At 52.5% G+C, this 17,402-nt stretch overlaps 4 protein-coding genes across 4 annotated transcripts; 3 read left to right on the top strand and 1 right to left on the bottom strand.

Annotated features, from left to right (window-relative positions):
- Positions 1-1,040: 1,040 nt before the first annotated feature.
- Positions 1,041-3,608, top strand: PV07_01481 (uncharacterized protein). Its single transcript, XM_016388011.1, has 5 exons — positions 1,041-1,385; positions 1,446-1,648; positions 1,702-2,672; positions 2,738-2,849; positions 2,905-3,608. Exons 1-5 carry the CDS (start codon positions 1,191-1,193, stop codon positions 3,077-3,079), a joined length of 1,656 nt encoding a protein of 551 aa, XP_016254939.1. The 5' UTR covers positions 1,041-1,190; the 3' UTR covers positions 3,080-3,608.
- A 2,503-nt stretch (positions 3,609-6,111) lies between these two features.
- PV07_01480 (uncharacterized protein) lies at positions 6,112-7,611 on the top strand (the record flags this gene model as incomplete). The annotated part of the gene is made up of 1 exon (XM_016388010.1): positions 6,112-7,611. The coding sequence occupies one exon, from the start codon at positions 6,112-6,114 to the stop codon at positions 7,609-7,611; it is 1,500 nt and encodes a 499-aa protein (XP_016254938.1).
- A 906-nt stretch (positions 7,612-8,517) lies between these two features.
- Positions 8,518-10,803, top strand: PV07_01479 (uncharacterized protein; the record flags this gene model as incomplete). The annotated part of the gene is made up of 3 exons (XM_016388009.1): positions 8,518-8,662; positions 8,732-8,764; positions 8,827-10,803. Coding segments are annotated over 3 exons (2,071 nt in total), but the record flags the coding sequence as incomplete, so codon positions are not given.
- A 342-nt stretch (positions 10,804-11,145) lies between these two features.
- On the bottom strand, positions 11,146-13,286 carry PV07_01478 (uncharacterized protein; the record flags this gene model as incomplete). Its single annotated transcript, XM_016388008.1, has 8 exons — positions 11,146-11,185; positions 11,259-11,451; positions 11,513-11,574; positions 11,643-11,764; positions 11,823-12,411; positions 12,463-12,832; positions 12,934-13,030; positions 13,122-13,286. The coding sequence occupies 8 exons, from the start codon at positions 13,284-13,286 to the stop codon at positions 11,146-11,148; spliced, it is 1,638 nt and encodes a 545-aa protein (XP_016254936.1).
- Between the last annotated feature and the right edge of the window lie 4,116 nt (positions 13,287-17,402).

Below are 17,402 nucleotides of genomic sequence, written 5' to 3'. Positions count from 1 at the left end.
TGTCTTTGGCTCCCAGACTGATGACGCTCGTTATAGGTCATTCCAATAACCCTTCGACCTTGCTTCATGCAATGCAGGTCGGTCTTGCAGTAACACGCTCCCACCGCAACTCTCAAATGTTGGCCGATGGGAAGTTCCCAAAACATATCGAGCCTACAACGGAACATGCCTTCAATCTGGCGACGATCCTGGGAGCTCGCGCCGCGTGTGTATCAGACAAGACTGGAAGCCTAACAGAAGGAAAAGCAGCGGACATCATCGTGATCAACGGTAATACTCCAGCTATGTGTTGCGCATTTGAGCATGACCCCCTAGTTGCGGTAGTCAGACATGCTGGCATTCAAGAGATAGACACCGTCATGGTTGCGGGTAGCATCCTCAAAGAACAGGGCCGACTTGTCAAGGTCTCCTTCAACGGGCCGAAGGTATGGGACGGCAGTGAAGATGTCATCCCAATATTTGACCATGGGAGCATCGCTTGGTCCACGGTAGCAGAGCAATTGCGCAGCACAAGATTGGACATCCAGAAGAGAATAGATTCTTGCAACATGGATGCTGCGAAAAGAGAAATCCTCAAGCTTTGGGGCTCAAAGGATGGCGCTGACTTACTAGTCTAGGAGACGACATCGGTATATGCCCTGTTGAAGGAGCACAGGGTGAGGATAGTTGGTATACTCCGTACCCACGGCGACAACGGAACAGAGGCCAGGTTTAAAGGACCCCGAGTAAATCTTTAGATACGTTCCTAGGTAGGAAGCTGAAGCCGAAGCTCTTCTAAATTTGCGCTTACGCCGGTTAAGCATAATCCTTATCGGAATGACTGCACCATAAGCCCCCCGCCACCATGATTCTCCCACACATTAATCTTTTCACTGGAGATATATAATAACTGAGATGCGCCTTTCCTACCGTTGACTATTCTCCAATCGAGTACCAAAGTATCTGACACAAGGGACTGTCATCGTTCGACACTTGCGCTACGGCAGACTGAGGTCTCCTTTCGGACGGAGGGAATTTTGTACGCATCTCGTGCTTACCCAGTCAGACCGAGCACGCCATTCAGCGGCGAAATTTCGCTGTCGCACTGGACCTTTGTAACTTCAACTTTCTACCTCAACGGATGCTGCCGTGCTCTACGCAGAAGTTCCTACAGCAGGTCATCAATTACTACCTCGTGCCTGGATATACCCATGGCTGAAATAGCACAGCGTGTCGACAAGCAGATTCAGAGCAATGTAGAACCAGTGGCACGCCTACAGCCATGTATCACGGAGGGCCCTTCTACACTCGACGAAAGTGACTTTGTGACGGTCACAGAGGACCGTGAGCTTAGGCGAGGTCTTCATCAACGACATGTGTCCCTCATCGCTATCGCTGGAGCTATCGTAGGTTTCACGGCATTTTCCTTTTCATCTCCCCGTCGGGAAGCTGATTCATGCCCGAAGGGAACAGGTCTGTTCTTAGGACTCGGAGGATCAATTCAGACGGCAGGTCCTTTAGGGGCACTGCTTGCCTACGCGACCATCGGTTTAGTTGTTTGCGCGGTTCAGTTTGCTCTGGGTGAAGTGACAGCTCTTCTGCCTGTTACTGGCTCCTTTGTCCGGCATGCTGAACTCTTGATCGATCCTGCTTTTGGCTTTGCAATTGGGTGCGTCGCCCCTTGAGTGCCGAACAAATCACTTCCTAACACATCCCCAACAGTTATAACCTGGTGTACGGCAACTGTCTCTCCATTCCCACTGAAATCACAGCAATTTGCGTTCTTTTCCAGTACTGGACGGACATCAATCCCTCACTATGGATTGTGATATTTATTGCTCTGACCGTCATCGTCGGCCTATCTTTTATCGGCGTCTATGGCGAGGTCGAGTTCTGGTTTGCTCTCCTCAAGATCCTCTTCATTGTCTTCCTGATTCTGCTCGGCTTGGTCATCGACCTGGGCGGAGTGTCGGGTACACCCCGAACTGGCTTTAGATACTGGAAGAATCCTGGCCCATTCGTCGAGTACATAGCCGCTGGCTCCTGGGGCAAGTTTCTCGGTTACTGGGCTGTTATGAGCAACGCTGTCTTCAGCTTTGCGGGAACCGAGAGCATTGCTATGGCGGCAGCCGAGACGCGTCATCCACGTGTGGCAATTCCCAAGGCATGTAAGCGGGTCTTTGTCCGTGTTTCAACCTTTTACATCCTGGCTGTCCTCATTGTAGGCATGCTTGTACCGAGCAACGACCCCAGACTTGACGATGAGTCCGGCACTGCTGCGCAGAGCCCGTTTGTTATCGCAGCCAGCGCAGCGGGCCTCAAAGGCGTTCCATCGCTAGTGAACGCCATCGTGATCACCTCTGCGTGGTCCAGCTCGAATCAAGCCTTGCTGTCCGGTACCCGTGTCCTGTACGGCCTTGCACTGAAGCATCAGGCGCCCAAAGTCTTTCTGCGCACTACACCATGGGGCGTTCCATACGTTTGCGTGCTATTCTTTGCTGCGTTCATGTTCCTTGCTTTCATGAGCCTATCGAACAGCGCGCTAACGGTATTCTGGTGGCTCGTGGATTTGACGGCGTGCGGTGTACTAGTTTCGTGGATCACGGTGCTGTTGAATCATCTCCGACTTCTCCGGGCTATGAAGGCGCAAGGACTAGAGTTGAAGATGCTCCCTTGGCATTCAAGATGGACTGGTACATGTTGAAACACTCTTTTTTCTGCTTACAACATGCTAACGTTACTTTTTTTTTTACAACAGAGTTTTCGACGCCCGCGGCACTCTTCTTGTGCGTCGTGATTCTCCTCACAGCCGGATTCCCAGTCTTCACCAAGGGCAATTGGTCCACCAGTGGGTTCATCTCGTCATATTTGTAAGTATACAGAACTCAGCACCTTTCAATATGTCTGCTGACGTCACTATCAAAGGGATATACCTCTTGTGGTCACGGCATACGTTGCATGGAAGATATATAAGCGGACGAAGATTGTGAAACTTTCAGAGATCCCTATTGAAGAGGCTCTTGCACGAGCAGCTGAAGATATAGAGCCAGAAGCCAAAACGCCAAGATGGAAGAAGATGATAGGGTTCCTTTGGGACTAACGCAGCCGTTGCGTTGGGAGACGGATAGGGCCAAGCTTACACCGCTCGCATTCATCTCCACGGCAGCGGACAGATGGAGGAAAAATAATGCGGTCCATTAGACATGGCGTGCGCTTTCGCGTCTAGACACTGTGTTAAAAAGAGTCTTACTTGATGATGCGACAAGCTGGAGAACGTGGCCCGCGAACAGGAGAAGCGGTTTGCATATGCAGTGGTTTTCGGTGCCGGCCCGGCTTTCTAGAAAACTGCCAATACTAGTTTCACCACTGCAGGAAGAGGCCGGAATACTCCGTGTGAGAGAATCTGCCGGGAATACGGATCAACGGAGAGGAGTCCGCCACTTGCTCTCGCGTTCGACATAACAAGTACGAAGCATTGCTACAAGCCCGCAAGGGTTGAGTGGCGAGCGAAATGCCCGCAAAGCAGTATCATGCCACTAGTCATCGGATTTTCTGGCCTCTAAAAATCAAGCACCACCAAGCTTTGGCTCGTGCCATGTGCGAGGTACTGGGCGGGTCGCCAAACCCTGGTAAGACTTTCGAACTACCCATATCAGTGCATAACGGCTATCTCCAACAGTGTTGTGCAGTCCACTTAGAAACCCAGAAGATCCATATCAGGACTAGATTTTCTGAAGCCAGACCGTCTGTACATGCAGGACCAAAAATGACGCGAACGATGGCTAATATCACGAACGACGGGCAAGAAGGCTTATAAAAAATTGCAATCCTCGACTTGGCCTGCCACTTCACTCCTTTCTTGGATTACATCCTCCGAATTTTATCCATGACCGTGTCTCGTTCTTATTCCTGACACCATTCTTTCCAGTTCGATTGCAATGGCCGAAAAGCTTGCGCTGCCTGGGGTGGCAGAGAAGCCCGAACCACATATCTCGGAGAGGGATGCAGACGTGACTTTCAACCTGGTGAAGGAGTATGGAGAGTCGATTGATCTCTTATTAGATCAAGGTGGCGTACGCAGACTCAAGCGAAAGCTGTACTATGGTCTTGTGCCGCTCTTGTTGACGATCAATCTGATGCTTTTCGTATGTTAGCACGAAAGGGAGGTCCAAAACCACGCAAAACTAACATGTATTGACAGATCGATAAGGCCACCTTGGCTTATGCTTCAATCCTAGGCTTGTTCGAGGAGACTGGTATTGGCAATGGACAGTACAACAACCTCAACACGCTCTTCTACGCTGGTACGGACAGAATTGACAGCATCGAAGCAACGAACCCGGCTGACTCTAGTCTCAAGGTTACATCATAGGCCAAGTGCCAGGTCACTATCTTATTCAACGAGTACCTCTCGGTCGCTTCATGGGTGTGACCATCTTCCTCTGGTCCGTGATCGTCTTCCTTCACTGCACGGCAGAAAGCTACGGCGCACTAATTGCCCTGAGATTCTTCTTGGGGTTCGTCGAGTCAGTGGTGGTCCCGGCAATTGAAATCACCATGGGCATGTTTTTCGTCCCACACGTCCAAGGGCTGCTTCAACCGCTGTTCTGGATCTCTTGCATGGGCGCACCTATCCCCGCAGGTTTCATTGCATACGGCCTTTTGTACAGCCACAGCTCGGTGCTACCTTGGAAACTCTTCATGGTCGTCACAGGAGGTTTGACCTTCTTTCTTTCGATCCTGGTCTTTTTCATCTATCCTAATAACCCGGGTGAAGCACGGTTCTTGAACCTCCAGGAGAGACTGTACCTGGTCAAAGAAATCCACAGTGCAACGACGAGTTCCATCGAGCACAAGAAAGTGAAGAAAAGCCAACTGCGCGAAGCCATCAAAGATCCTATTTCCTGGCTCTTCGGGCTCCAAGCCTTCACGCTCATGATCTCCAACAATATTGCATACCAACAGAATCTTCTCTTCGTCGCCATCGGTGTATCTGACCTCGGCTCTACGCTTGTCAGCACCGCGGGCGGTGGCTTCGCCGTCGCCTGTTGCATAGTCGCTACAATTTTGCTGCATTATTTTCCATGGCGTAAGGCTTACTGGGGAACCATATGGTGTCTCCCCGCCATTGCGGGCGGAATTGGCATGGTGGCTATTCAATGGGGCAAGACCATCTCCCTGTTGGCGTGCTTGATCCTTGCCGGCAATACCTATGGCATCACGTACATCATTGCGCTTGGTTGGACTACGTCGACAGCGGCGGGATATACAAAGAAATTAGCCCGCAACGTTTTCTTCATGGCTGGCTATGGCATTGCCAACTTGATATCACCACAGATCTGGGTCCCGAGAGATGCCCCCCGGTATTACTCAGCGTGGATCGTCCAGATCGTTATCAGCTGGGTCGGCACCCCGGCGATACTGCTGGTGATCAACTGGATCCTCTCTCGCCGGAACAAGGAGCGCCGTGCGTGGATTGCAGAGCAGCAAGCTGCCGGAAAGACGAGGACAGGAGTCATTGACCAGATTGACGCCGACGGGAATAGAATTGAGGTGGAGGTGGACATCTCCCTTCTGGATTTGACGGATCTGGAGAACAAATATTTCATCTATCCTCTCTAGATTTTGTTGGACAACGGTGATGGGAAGAAATGCTCATTTAGTCACTTTCATGGGAACATATACTGTCTGTGTATTGCAGCATCATCTTCATAGTGGAACAATTCACGTATTGGAGGAGAGAAAAGGCTGGCGAGCAAGAAGAGGAAAGGCCTTTCCCAAAAGGGCGCGTTCTGGCCCCCATGCATTTACGGGACAGGCTCTCACTGCTAATGGTGAGATCAAAGAGCGAATCAAAGTCTTAGGAGCTGCGCAATACTAAACACTGCGTGGGGTCTCGTGTCCAGAGAAGTGGATCGTTGACGATGGCGTGCCAGAATCCGAGTATTGCGATTGTCGACCATGTCCGAAATCTCCACGAATAGCAGCCAGACTACAAATGGAATCAACGCCAGACTCGAGAAATAAGATGAGTTGCGAGAGAAATTATTTGGGGATCGTCCTCACTGGGCCAAATTCAACTACCCGCTCGAAGCTGAGGCGCAAGACTTTGTATCAGTTTTATATCATATAATGGCAGAAATATCAAAGCCTGTGACATCCAATGGCGTCGCTACCGCTGGAGATACCTCTGGGAGGAAGAAAGAGTTCATCCTCAATGCCTTTGTAATGAACACTCCAGGACATCTTGCGCCCGGGCTGTGGCGACACCCTCGAAATAGGACAGACGAGTACAAGAAACTGTCCTTTTGGACGGATCTGGCGCAGTTGCTCGACCGGGCCAATTTCCACGCAATGTTCATTGCAGACACTTTAGGCCCTTACGACGTCTACAAGGGTCCAGCAAACGTCGTTCCTGCGCTGTCGTCGGGCGCCCAGTTTCCCGTGAACGATCCGTTGTACTTGGTCCCGGCCATGGCGGCGGTCACCAAGAACTTGATATTCGGGGTGACGGCCAGCCTCACTTACGAGAAGCCGTACGCCCTGGCGAGGCGCCTTTCAACGGTTGACCACCTTAGCGACGGCCGGCTGGCCTGGAATATTGTCACTTCGTACCTGGACAGTGCGGCGCGGAACCATGGGCTGAAGGAACAAATTCCTCACGACGAGAGGTACGCCATTGCCCACGAATACATGGAGGTAGTGTATAAGCTCTGGGAGGGCAGCTTCCGGGACGACGCGGTCCTTGCGGACAAAGACGCGGGTGTCTACATTGCTGCGGACGGCGTCCGACAGATCAATCACAAGGGCAAATACTTCGAGGTGCCGGGCCCCCATTTCTGCGAGCCGTCGCCACAGCGCACTCCCTTCCTATTCCAGGCCGGCGTATCCGAGGCCGGCAACGGCTTTGGAGGCAAGCACGGAGAGGCAATCTTTATTGGCGGTCAAACACCGGAAGTGACCCGTGCCACCGTCGAAAACATTCGGAAAGTCGCACAGAACGAAGGGCGGGACCCAAACCACATCAAGGTCATTGTCGGTATTAATGTGATAGTCGCGCCCACCGACGAGGAAGCACACCAAAAGCGGGAAGACTACTTGAAATACGCCGATCACGAGGGTGCTCTAGCTCTGTTCGGAGGATGGACTGGAGTCGACCTGTCAGGCTACTCGGACGACGAGGACTTTAACATGTCGGACTCTCCACGAGTTCGTTCCATTGTGCGACGATGGTCAAGTACTGTCCCAGGTACCGACAATTTACCCTGGACAAAAAAAAGAATCGTGGAATACCTCAGTGTCGGAGGACTTGGGGCAAAAGTCATAGGAAGCCCGACCACGGTGGCTGACGAATTGGAACGCTGGGTGGAGGTCTCTGGCGTGGATGGCTTCAATCTAGCTCATATCGCCAATCCTGGGACCTTCGAGGACATCATCGAATACTTGTTGCCCGAGTTGCGGCGCCGCGGGCTCTTTAGATCTGCCGTGGAGAAGGAAGGTGCCACGGCGAGAGAAGTCTTCCTGGGAACCAGAAGACTGCCAGAAGACCACCCTGGCTCCAAGTACAAATGGGCGGCTGGTGACAAGCTTCCTAGATACCAGGCTGAAGAGCCAGTTTCGGTTGCTTCCTGATAGACGGAAAAGTAGAGCTTCATATCTAATCAGGATAAACTTCGAGCAATCAGTTCCTTGAAAGACAGCTTCAAAACATTGGAGGGAAGACAAGATGTCGTCCACTATTAAACACCAAGTGGTTGAACGATAAGCCCCCTAATTATGCTTCCGGCGTTTATACTATGAAAGAGTTCCGAGAGCTCGATACTGCTTCTCGGGCACAGGTGCGTCTGCCATAACAACGACAACCTATCGACGTTTCCGCTGAGTATATTTCAAGTGATATCAACTGGACTCTCTCCTGGCACAAGACACTTGGCGTTACTATGATATTGCGCCTCGTTTGGGTGGGAGTATAGGTCATTCACTTAGCTCTGCAGACGCGAGGATGTGGTTCTCTATCATCTTCTGAGGCTATACAGTGTCTATGCTGTAGCCGGAACCATTGTCACGGCTTGAACATATCTCCACTTATGATTCGAAGTAAGGGTTGTTTACTATGGCACGTATGGATACTACCAAGGACGTACAAGAAGCCTTTGGATTGCTGTCCAAATTTACTATGATATAAGTCTCTATTACGAAATCGTGAACCCCCTAAGCGCGAATGTCCAGGTCTGCACTAAACTGTTCGCTATGTAACTCGGCAGAATAGATAGCCCAGGCCATTAGACTCCAATACCCTGATATCGGCTTTGTAACGTCTCTCCCAGCGCGACCACGTGACCCAGATAAACGTTTAGATTAGGTTTCCGAAAATTCGGCAGCGAGAAAATCGCAAGGCCGAGCGAATCTGGGACCTTGTTCCTTCATATTCCTACCGAGTATTGAGCTGAGAGGTCGTCTGCCTCTTGCTCTCGTCCAAGCCGCGAATACCAAGATGAATCAACATGATATTCTCCAGGATGCGTGGTCACCGTTTCCGATGCTGGACTTCTCCACCGGCCCGCTCTTCGATGATGACCCAGCGGTCGCTTTCTGGGATTTTTCTGCCGGACTAGAACCTCTGCTCTCCTCTACAGAGACTAGGACTGAGGTCTCCAGACGCCGTATTCCTAAGAGCTATAACGTAAGAACCGAAACCACTTATCTATATCCTGCACCACCAGGCTGACTCCTTCCCGATTCCCCACTCCAGGGTTGTATAACTTGTCGACAGCGAAAGATCAAGGCAAGTCTCTCTCTCTCCCCTTCTTTGCCACTTTTTTGGGGTGCTGACATGGCGGTGCCCAGTGCGACGAGAGACGTCCGTTCTGTGGTAATTGTGAGCGCACTCGGCATTACCAATGTCAAGGATATCTGCACGATACCCACTCAGCCGCCTCACCGAGACACGGTCAGAATGCTCCGCACAAGCGAGCGAAAACTGCCCACACAGCCGCTGTAAACTTGCAGGACTTCACCCGCAAAGGGGAACAGCGAATTAGGCATGCAACACACGTACCAAGCCCAGGGTCGCGGCTTGATCAGGAGCAATCGGAGAGTCGTGTACACAACGACGCATCTCGCTCAAAACCGGCGGAGGCGGTACTCACGACGTCCAGCACTGTCCCGGACCAGCATGGCGACAATGCCGACCGCCTGCAAGCATCCAACTCTACGGGCTACCTCGGTGATCGACGCCTGGTCCCCGATGACAGAGACACCGATCTGCTGGCCTATTTCCAGAACACGATTTGCCCGATCATGCTCCCGTCGCTGGATGCGGTCAGGAATCCTTGGCTTCAAATATATATGCCCATGGCATTGCGCAGGGAGCAAACACGTGGACGGGCCGCGCTGCGACATGCCTTGATGTCGGTAGCGGCATCTCATCTGACCCATCGTGATGAACGAGATCGCGCACGGTACCAGGAAAGAGCCAAGTTCCACCAAGACAAGGCCATCAAGATCCTCACTAGCATGCTCTTGCAGGACATGGCGCGTCTCAAGGAACTCGAGAAGTGTACAATCCTGGCTGCAGCGTTGGCGTTGATTACCACCCACATCTGGGGCCGCGACGAACGGTCAGACTGCTACACGTTTCTCAACTTGGCGAAACGGCTTGCCCACGCCACCGGAGGCGAGTCGTTCTGGAAGTCGAGCGTGCTTTCTTGCATCCTTTTGCAGCTTTTGCGGGCCTACGACCTTGTGGCGGCGACCGCGCAGCTCCAAGCAGAGACTGATGCCATAGAAGAAGATTGGTTTGGCGCGGACAGTGCTGTCCTCTCGGCGTCTCCAACGAACAACATTGACGAGGTCGATCGTCCTGACGACGGTCCAAGTCTGAGCAGCGGCGATGCAGGATCTTGTGATGGGCGTGATGGAGGCCCCAGCCAGAACATTCCCTACATCCTGGATACCTCGTTTGGGATCTCTGCTCAGACGATGACCCTGCTGCATGAGCTGATCCGACTTCGATCCTCGTACGAATCCAACAGTCAACCACCGAGCCTGGCCAACTCGGTGTTTCAAGCCACCGACGCCCTCGCCAAACGTCTCTACGCTGTTGACGTGGACGACGCTGCATTCCGGGCCCAAACCTCCTTGAGTCCAATCCTGACTCCGGGCGTCACCGAGTCGGCACTTTTTGACACGAGCAGCATCATGGGCGACGATCAAGAGCGCCTTCCGCGGCCCGTGATGGAGGAAGTGATGGAAAACTACCAATGGGCTTTCCACCATGCTGTGGTCCTCTATTTCCACCGGGTCGTGCCGCCGTCGTTGTTCTCGCTTGATGCCAACGCCCACCGCAGAATGGAGGGCGATCAGCGGGCCGCCGGATTGGCTTCCGCCGCAAGGGAGGATTGCCAGGAGCTGGTCCGGAGACTGTTCGATCGCCTGGAAAACATCGACTGCCTGACCGCCGGGACGAAGGTGCGGCCCTCGATCGCACTCTGGCCTGCCTTCATTGCGGCTGCAGAGGCTGTCGACGTCGATTCCCGACACAGAGCGCTCATTTGGTTTGCAAAGGCCGCCAAGAGAGGGATAGGGAATATCCCCCGCGCCAAAGACATTGTCATGGCGACCTGGAGGGCCACGGACCGACGGATTTGGGGCCAGTCCACGCCGTTGAAAAGAGGTCTCAGTCCCGTAGACTGGAGAATGGTCATGAAAAATAGCGGCACGGTCATCATGCTGGCGTAGAGGGCAACCCCGCAACGATGTTTGATGTGGCGAACGCTGTTTTCAAGTGCTCCACCAGCCCCTTGTCTAACATAGAACTTTTATACTGCTGCGGTGGTCTTCGTATTTAGATAGCTGTCAATAAGATCTTGCCAAAGTTATAATTCTTCACCCTGTAGAGGGAGCGAGCATGTCTACTACCTTCTTGGGGATCGTAAAAGCTTGCGCTACCCAAGACCATCTACCAACTCCATACAGGTTACATTTGCAAGCGCATCAATAAAATGTCCGTGGCTTGGAATGCTCTGCTGAAAAGTGTTCCCAGCGTTCTACGACCTGGCGTGGTCGTTTGCAGCGTACAAAGCCATAACCCAAGGGGTTCCCAAACACAGCGATCCATTTCGGGGATAGTACTGAGACTGGCCGCCACCCGCGTGAGTTCCAGGACTAATCGAAGATCCTGTCGAGGACTCTATCAAGCCAAAACCTATCGCAAGAAGCCATGTCAGCCGCCTGAGGTTCACGCACGGTGGAAAATAAAGAACTCAAGATCCTCTTACACTGATCTGACGGGGACAAAGCTGGCCTCGTAGGCCTCTATTTCCGCGACGTCCGATCGCAGATCCACCTGCTCCGAAGGGATCTGCTTGGTCCGCTTGAAAAGTTTCCAGAACAGGAAGACGCACGGGAAAACGCCGACCATGGTGTAGGCGAAGAAGAACGTCGGGACGTCCCAGTTTCCTTTGAGAAAGACTGGGGCCGAGTTCATTAGCTGAATGGTTTCCCTCCTTTGGCAGACGATGCTTTTTCTTACCTCCGAACCCGTTCAGGAGCATCATGAGAACGTTCCAGAAAATGCCGTAGTAAGCGGCATACCTGTGCGCGCATATAATGAGTAACCCGCTGACGGAACTTGCAGGTTGTCTTGAGAACTTTGGACTTACGGCTGGAAGTAACCCTTGTACGGCAGCTTCTCTCGCGCAAGCCCCTGCACCATACACGCTTTTCTAAATCTGAGATAGGTGTAACAGTTGGCCGCGTAATTGATCAACATGCCGCCGGTAACCTATTCCAGTGATCAGTAAAGACAAGCCAACGACCATCACAGGGAGAGGAGGTGGTACCAATGAGACGATCCACGAGAAGACTTTCGCGGATGAGTTGGAGACCTGCATGAACGCCAGGGTACCGATGCAAAGCACGGCCCCGACGGCATAAATTGGACTTCCCGCTTTGGTCGTTTTGGCAAAGATCCGGGGAGCTTTGCCACGCAGCGCCAGTCCGTAGAGTGTTCGGGTCGCCGCGAAAAAGTAGCCGTTTCCGGCGGAAAAGGCAGATGTCAAGAGGACGGCGTTGACAATGTGCGGGAGCACGGGGATCCCGAAGCTCTGCATCGAAATCACGTACGGGCTCGAAGATGCATTCGACCCCGACGTGGCGTACGCGTTGGCCAATGCCTCTGAATTGGCCGGGACGACGATGCCCACGCAGAGGGCACCGAGGATGAAGAATAGACTCAGTCGCCAGAAGACGGCCTTGTACGCGCGAGGCATGACCTTTCGGGGGTTCTCCGCCTCTCCAGCGGCCATGGACACCAGTTCAGGCCCCGTCACCGTCACGGTGGCCAGGATGAGAGTCTGTAAGAAGCCCAGGAATCTTCCGGTGTCCCCTGTCGTGTAATATTCGACAAAGGCGCCTCCCTTTCCCCAGTTTCTGTCCTCAAGTCAGTGTCAGGCCATATTCGCGGCTGATGAGGTGACAAACTCGAAACCATAGGCATGATGATCCGGATTCCCGCCACACATTGTCACAAGGGTATAGAAGGTCAGGCCAAAGACTAGAAGCACCTTGAGCATCGACAGGTAGAACTCGGTGGTGCCGAAATATTTCACGCCGAAAACGTTGATGCTCGTGTACAGTATGAGGCCAACAACCACTACCACGGCGACGGGAATTCGAGTGGTCCAGAAATGGAGGACGATGTTGAGGGCAGTCAGCTCAAAAGGTACCAGAAATGCCTCGAGCAGGAAAAAGTTGAACCCGACGGCAACGCCGAAAGCGTCATCGACGAAGCGGCCAGCAAGGGTGATGAATGGCGAGGAGATTGGCAGGTAGGAGATCATCTCTGACAACGCTATCGAACCACAACTATCAGCATCGAACCATAACTTTTTCCCTTGAAGCTCTTGCGTCTCACGGAGAGAATGGGAAGCGCGTTGTCATGAAAAAACTTACACGCCGTCACGGCCAGCACCACAGAAGCCCAAAAGATAAAACTGATCAAGAGAGACCCTGGACCTCCGTTGATCAATCCTCTGCCGATGCCAACGAACTATGGAGGTCAGTACAATCAAGGCTGGGTTTCAAAGAATGCAAGCAAAGCGAGAAGCAGAGAATGTCTTGAAAGTAGGAGAGAGGCTGACCAAAACGGTGCCAATGGTTCCACCGATACCCAAGAGTTGGATATGGCGAGGTTTCAAATGCCGCTTTGTGTGGTTGTACTGGGTTACACTTCCCTCGAACGAGCGCGATTCCGAAGAGTCCTGGGGCGATTCGACCCCCGTGAGCTCAGCGCCCAGTTTTTCCATGGTGTCTAGGTGGGGGGTGTGCGGTGATGAATGTCTGATGTCCTCGATAGAATGAAGGGTGGACAGGCGCGATTTGCAACCTCCAGGGAGACGTATGGAAATTTGATTTCCCTAGGTAACGCGGAGTTGCAACTTGATATCTCGTGCATGCACAGAAGTGACGCTGGGGAAATCGATATCCTCCGAGCGGGACGTGCTCGCTTTTTATCTTGGACGACTGGCGTGGTCGGATAGGCCATCAAGGTCTAGAGCTTTCAAGGCGAAGAAACTGCCCGTGTGTCCTAGATAACGAAGCGTTAGCATGCCGTGATTGATCCGAAACTCACGCCTAGTATTATCCTCCCCGGATAGCTGGACGACGGCGACGAGTCTCGTTATCGCTGGACCTTGGGGGAACGAGCCCCAAAACTCTAATCGTACATCAATTGGCGCCGCAGTCCTCTCGAGGAGCGAATTTTCGGGTTCGGGATGAATGTGGGTCTAATATATCCCAGCGAGCCAATCGCAGACGACCAAAAATGCTTCCAAAGTCCATGCGATCAATGTCGTTCTAGAGTGATTGGTGGTGCGGTAGGCTGTAGGTACAGTATACGTATACAGAAAGCGAAACTGAATCGGATGCTGCAGACTACCTGTAAGCAATCTCCATTATTGTGCTCGAGTGGTCCAAATTCTCGAGGAGACCCAGCCAACACTGACACCTCCTCTCCGCCTCCTTATAGTTACTTGTTCTTGACCACAGCCCTTCTCCGACCACGCTCTTCTGGTTGAGTATTGTTGCCGAAGATTCAGCTCCCATGTCGGCAGTCTTCCACAGATCGTTGGGCAAGGTCTATCCGACGGCGGTGGCCGGTCACGGAGTTTACATTCAAAACAAAGAGGGTGCTCTGGTGATTGATGGAAGCTCCGGCGCGGCCGTCTCTTGTCTGGGTCATGGGCACAAGGAGGTTATCGAAGCCATCGTGGACCAAGCACGAGCAATGGCGTATGCTCATACCTCCTTCTTCACCAATGATCCGGCCGAAATGCTGGCGTCAGTCCTGATCTCGACTTGCCCATCAGTCTTTGCGAAGGTGATATTTTTGAGCTCAGGTAAGCCCCAAGGAAATCAAGAGTGGAGAAACTTTATGCTCACACATTGCTCATCCGTGTTTCAGGGTCGGAAGCGGTGGAATCAGCCTTGAAAGTAGCTCGACAATATCACATTTGCAATGGGGAGCCTAGTCGCCATCTGTTCATCTCCCGACGCTTCTCCTATCATGGCAACACTCTAGGGGCCCTTTCTGCCGGCTTCAATCCAGATCGTCGACTTGCATTCGAACCCATGTTATCTCCGGCTTTCTCCCACGTCTCTCCTTGTTTCTGGTCTCGTGATGGGTTTCCTGGCGAGAGTGAGGAGTCTTATGTTGATCGACTCGTCGAGGAATACGAGAGCGCAATCGAAAAACTCGGGTCCGAGACCGTTGCTGCAATAATCCTGGAACCAATCTCTGGAGCAACCCTGGGAGCTGTGCCGGCCGCCAAGGGCTATTTGGGTCGGTTGAGAGCATTGTGTGATCAGCATGGGATTCTGTTGATTTTTGACGAAGTCATGTGCGGAATGGGTCGGACGGGGACGATTCATGCGTGGCAGTCGTTGGGTAACTCGGCCCCGGACGTCCAAACCATTGGCAAAGGTCTCGGTGCCGGATATCAGCCTATTTCGGCGGTGCTGCTGTCGCACAAGGTCCATGGCGTTCTGGAGAAGACGCATAAGCAACACACCTTCGTTAGCGGCCACACTTACCAAGGTCATGCGATTGGCTGTGCAGCTGCGCTCGCAACGCAGCGAGTTATAGCCGAAGAGAATCTTCTCGAGAATGTCCGACGGATGGGAGATCGGCTCAACCAAAGCCTGACATTACGCACACCCTTGTTGAAAGAGGTTCGTGGGATGGGTCTATTTCAAGCTGTCGAGTTTGCGACTGAGCCCGGCTCTGGCATTGCGGCAGAGGTTGCATCGACATGCCTGAAGGAGGGAGCCGCGGTGTACGTTTGCTCCAAAGCTGTCGATGCAATTCTCTTCGCTCCTCCGTTTATTATCTCTGAAATAGAGATCGACACGCTTGTTGAGATCTTTGTCAACTCGGCGACCAAGGTGATCCAGGCGCAGAAGATCAACGAGTCCTGTAACCACAAATAATCTGAATCAGCTACATAAATTTTTGATCAGTCTGCACCTGGTAATGTGCAGCTTAACGCCTTACTGTAGGGGGAGTGTATCTTGGAAAGCTTGCAAAGAAGCCGCCCCACAACTATCGCCAGCCAAACTTTGTAAAATTCACCCTGATCTTTCATGCTTCGAATACCACATTGATTGGGCGCTCGCCCGGTGATACGTTCGAGGAAGAGCTCGATTCGCAAAATTGATCGTGCCGGGAAAAGTCGATGGGCCAAAACGTGCTTGCTCTATTCTGCTAAGTGATAAGAGGCCCACCAGTGCCCGATCCCCTTCTGGTGCCGAGAATGGGAAGTCCACCTGCCGAAAAGACAGACAGACATCCTTTCCGAAGCCGAACTCATGCCACCCCCGCCGCTATCTATCAGACGCAACCCGAAAAAGAAGCCTACACATATGGAATACGGATGCTCTTCCCTTGAATCTTACCACTCCTGGCCTCGGAAACCTATTGTAATCCTTGACCAACATTGTTCTAGCGATTTTTAAAACGCCATTGCGACCTGGCCACAGGATAAGTTTTTAGTTGGTTCATGAACCTCTATACCCTATGATCAAGTGCGAGGCGCATATTTGTTAGCACATACTTATTCTTCTCTCGACATCAAGATGGGGTCTATTGGCGAAACAGCAGACCCCGTCCAAGCCGTTTCGAACACTCTTCGCAAATATGACATTGAGCGCGAGAAAAGGCTTCGCCCAGAGGGCCTTGACCAGTACGTGGACATTTACGAGACGAATGAACTCGAACACGGCGCAGAAGATCCTTGGATCAATAGTAACAAAGTGCCTAACTCTCTGGATGTTTATGATGGTCATCGTTGCAAGGCGGTGGTGATCGGGGCTGGATTCGGGGCTCTTATCTTCGCTGTGCGTCTGATCGAGATCGCGGGATTCAGGCCCGAGGATTTGATCTTAGTCGATAATGCTGGGGGTTTTGGCGGCACTTGGTACTGGAACCGTTATCCAAATCTGATGTGCGATGTCGAGAGTGCTTGCTACATGCCGCTGCTTGAGGAGACTGGTTACATCCCAAAACACCGCTATTCTTACGGGCCTGAGCTCAGGGAGTACGCTGAACTCGTTGCTGCGAAGTGGCGCCTTCAGGATCGCGCAATATTTGCAGCACGAGTCACGGAAACAAAATGGGACGACGGAGCCCATGAATGGGTCTCAACCATCTCACAAAGGGCGATCAATGGGCAGAGTGCAAGGAGCTTCAAAATCTACTCTTCATTCTTCGTACTCACCGCCGGGCTCCTCACGCGTCCCAAGATGCCGCGGGGACTAGGACTTCAGCATTTCAAACGCCATTGTTTCCATACCTCCCGATGGGACTACGAGTACACTGGGGGTTCCCCGGAAGATCAAACCTTGACAAATTTGAAGGACAAGCGTGTTGCAATACTCGGCACGGGGGCTGCCGCTATTCAGCTCGTCCCTGCTCTGGCAAAATGGGTCCAAGAACTGTTTGTAATTCAACGAACTCCCTCTTCTGTCGATGTGCGGGGCCAACGCTCGGTCGACCCTGACCACTTCAAAGCAAAGATTGCGACGGGGAATGGGTGGCAGCGAGCGAGACGTGAGAACATGGCAGCACTGGCAAGCAACATACCGGTCGAACGTGATTTGGTCCAGGATGGCTGGACTTCCTTTCCCTCCTTCTCAGGTCTTATTGGTGGGCCAAATGCCAAAGGTGAAACGAAAGAGATCGCGGCCGAATACATTGCCTCCCTTCACCTACTCGATCTGCCCAGGTCAGAAAGAATTCGTGCGAGAGTCGACGAGATTGTCAAGGATGCGACCACAGCAGAGAGCCTGAAACCTTGGTATGCCGGGTGGTGCAAACGTCCAGGGTTCCATGATGACTACCTGGATGCATTCAATCAGCCCAATGT

Source organism: Cladophialophora immunda, assembly GCF_000835495.1.
Source record: "Cladophialophora immunda strain CBS 83496 unplaced genomic scaffold supercont1.1, whole genome shotgun sequence".
NCBI classification, from domain to species: domain Eukaryota; kingdom Fungi; phylum Ascomycota; class Eurotiomycetes; order Chaetothyriales; family Herpotrichiellaceae; genus Cladophialophora; species Cladophialophora immunda.
The sequence above is the reverse complement of the archived record's forward strand: the minus strand, read 5'-3'. Positions and strand labels throughout refer to the sequence as shown.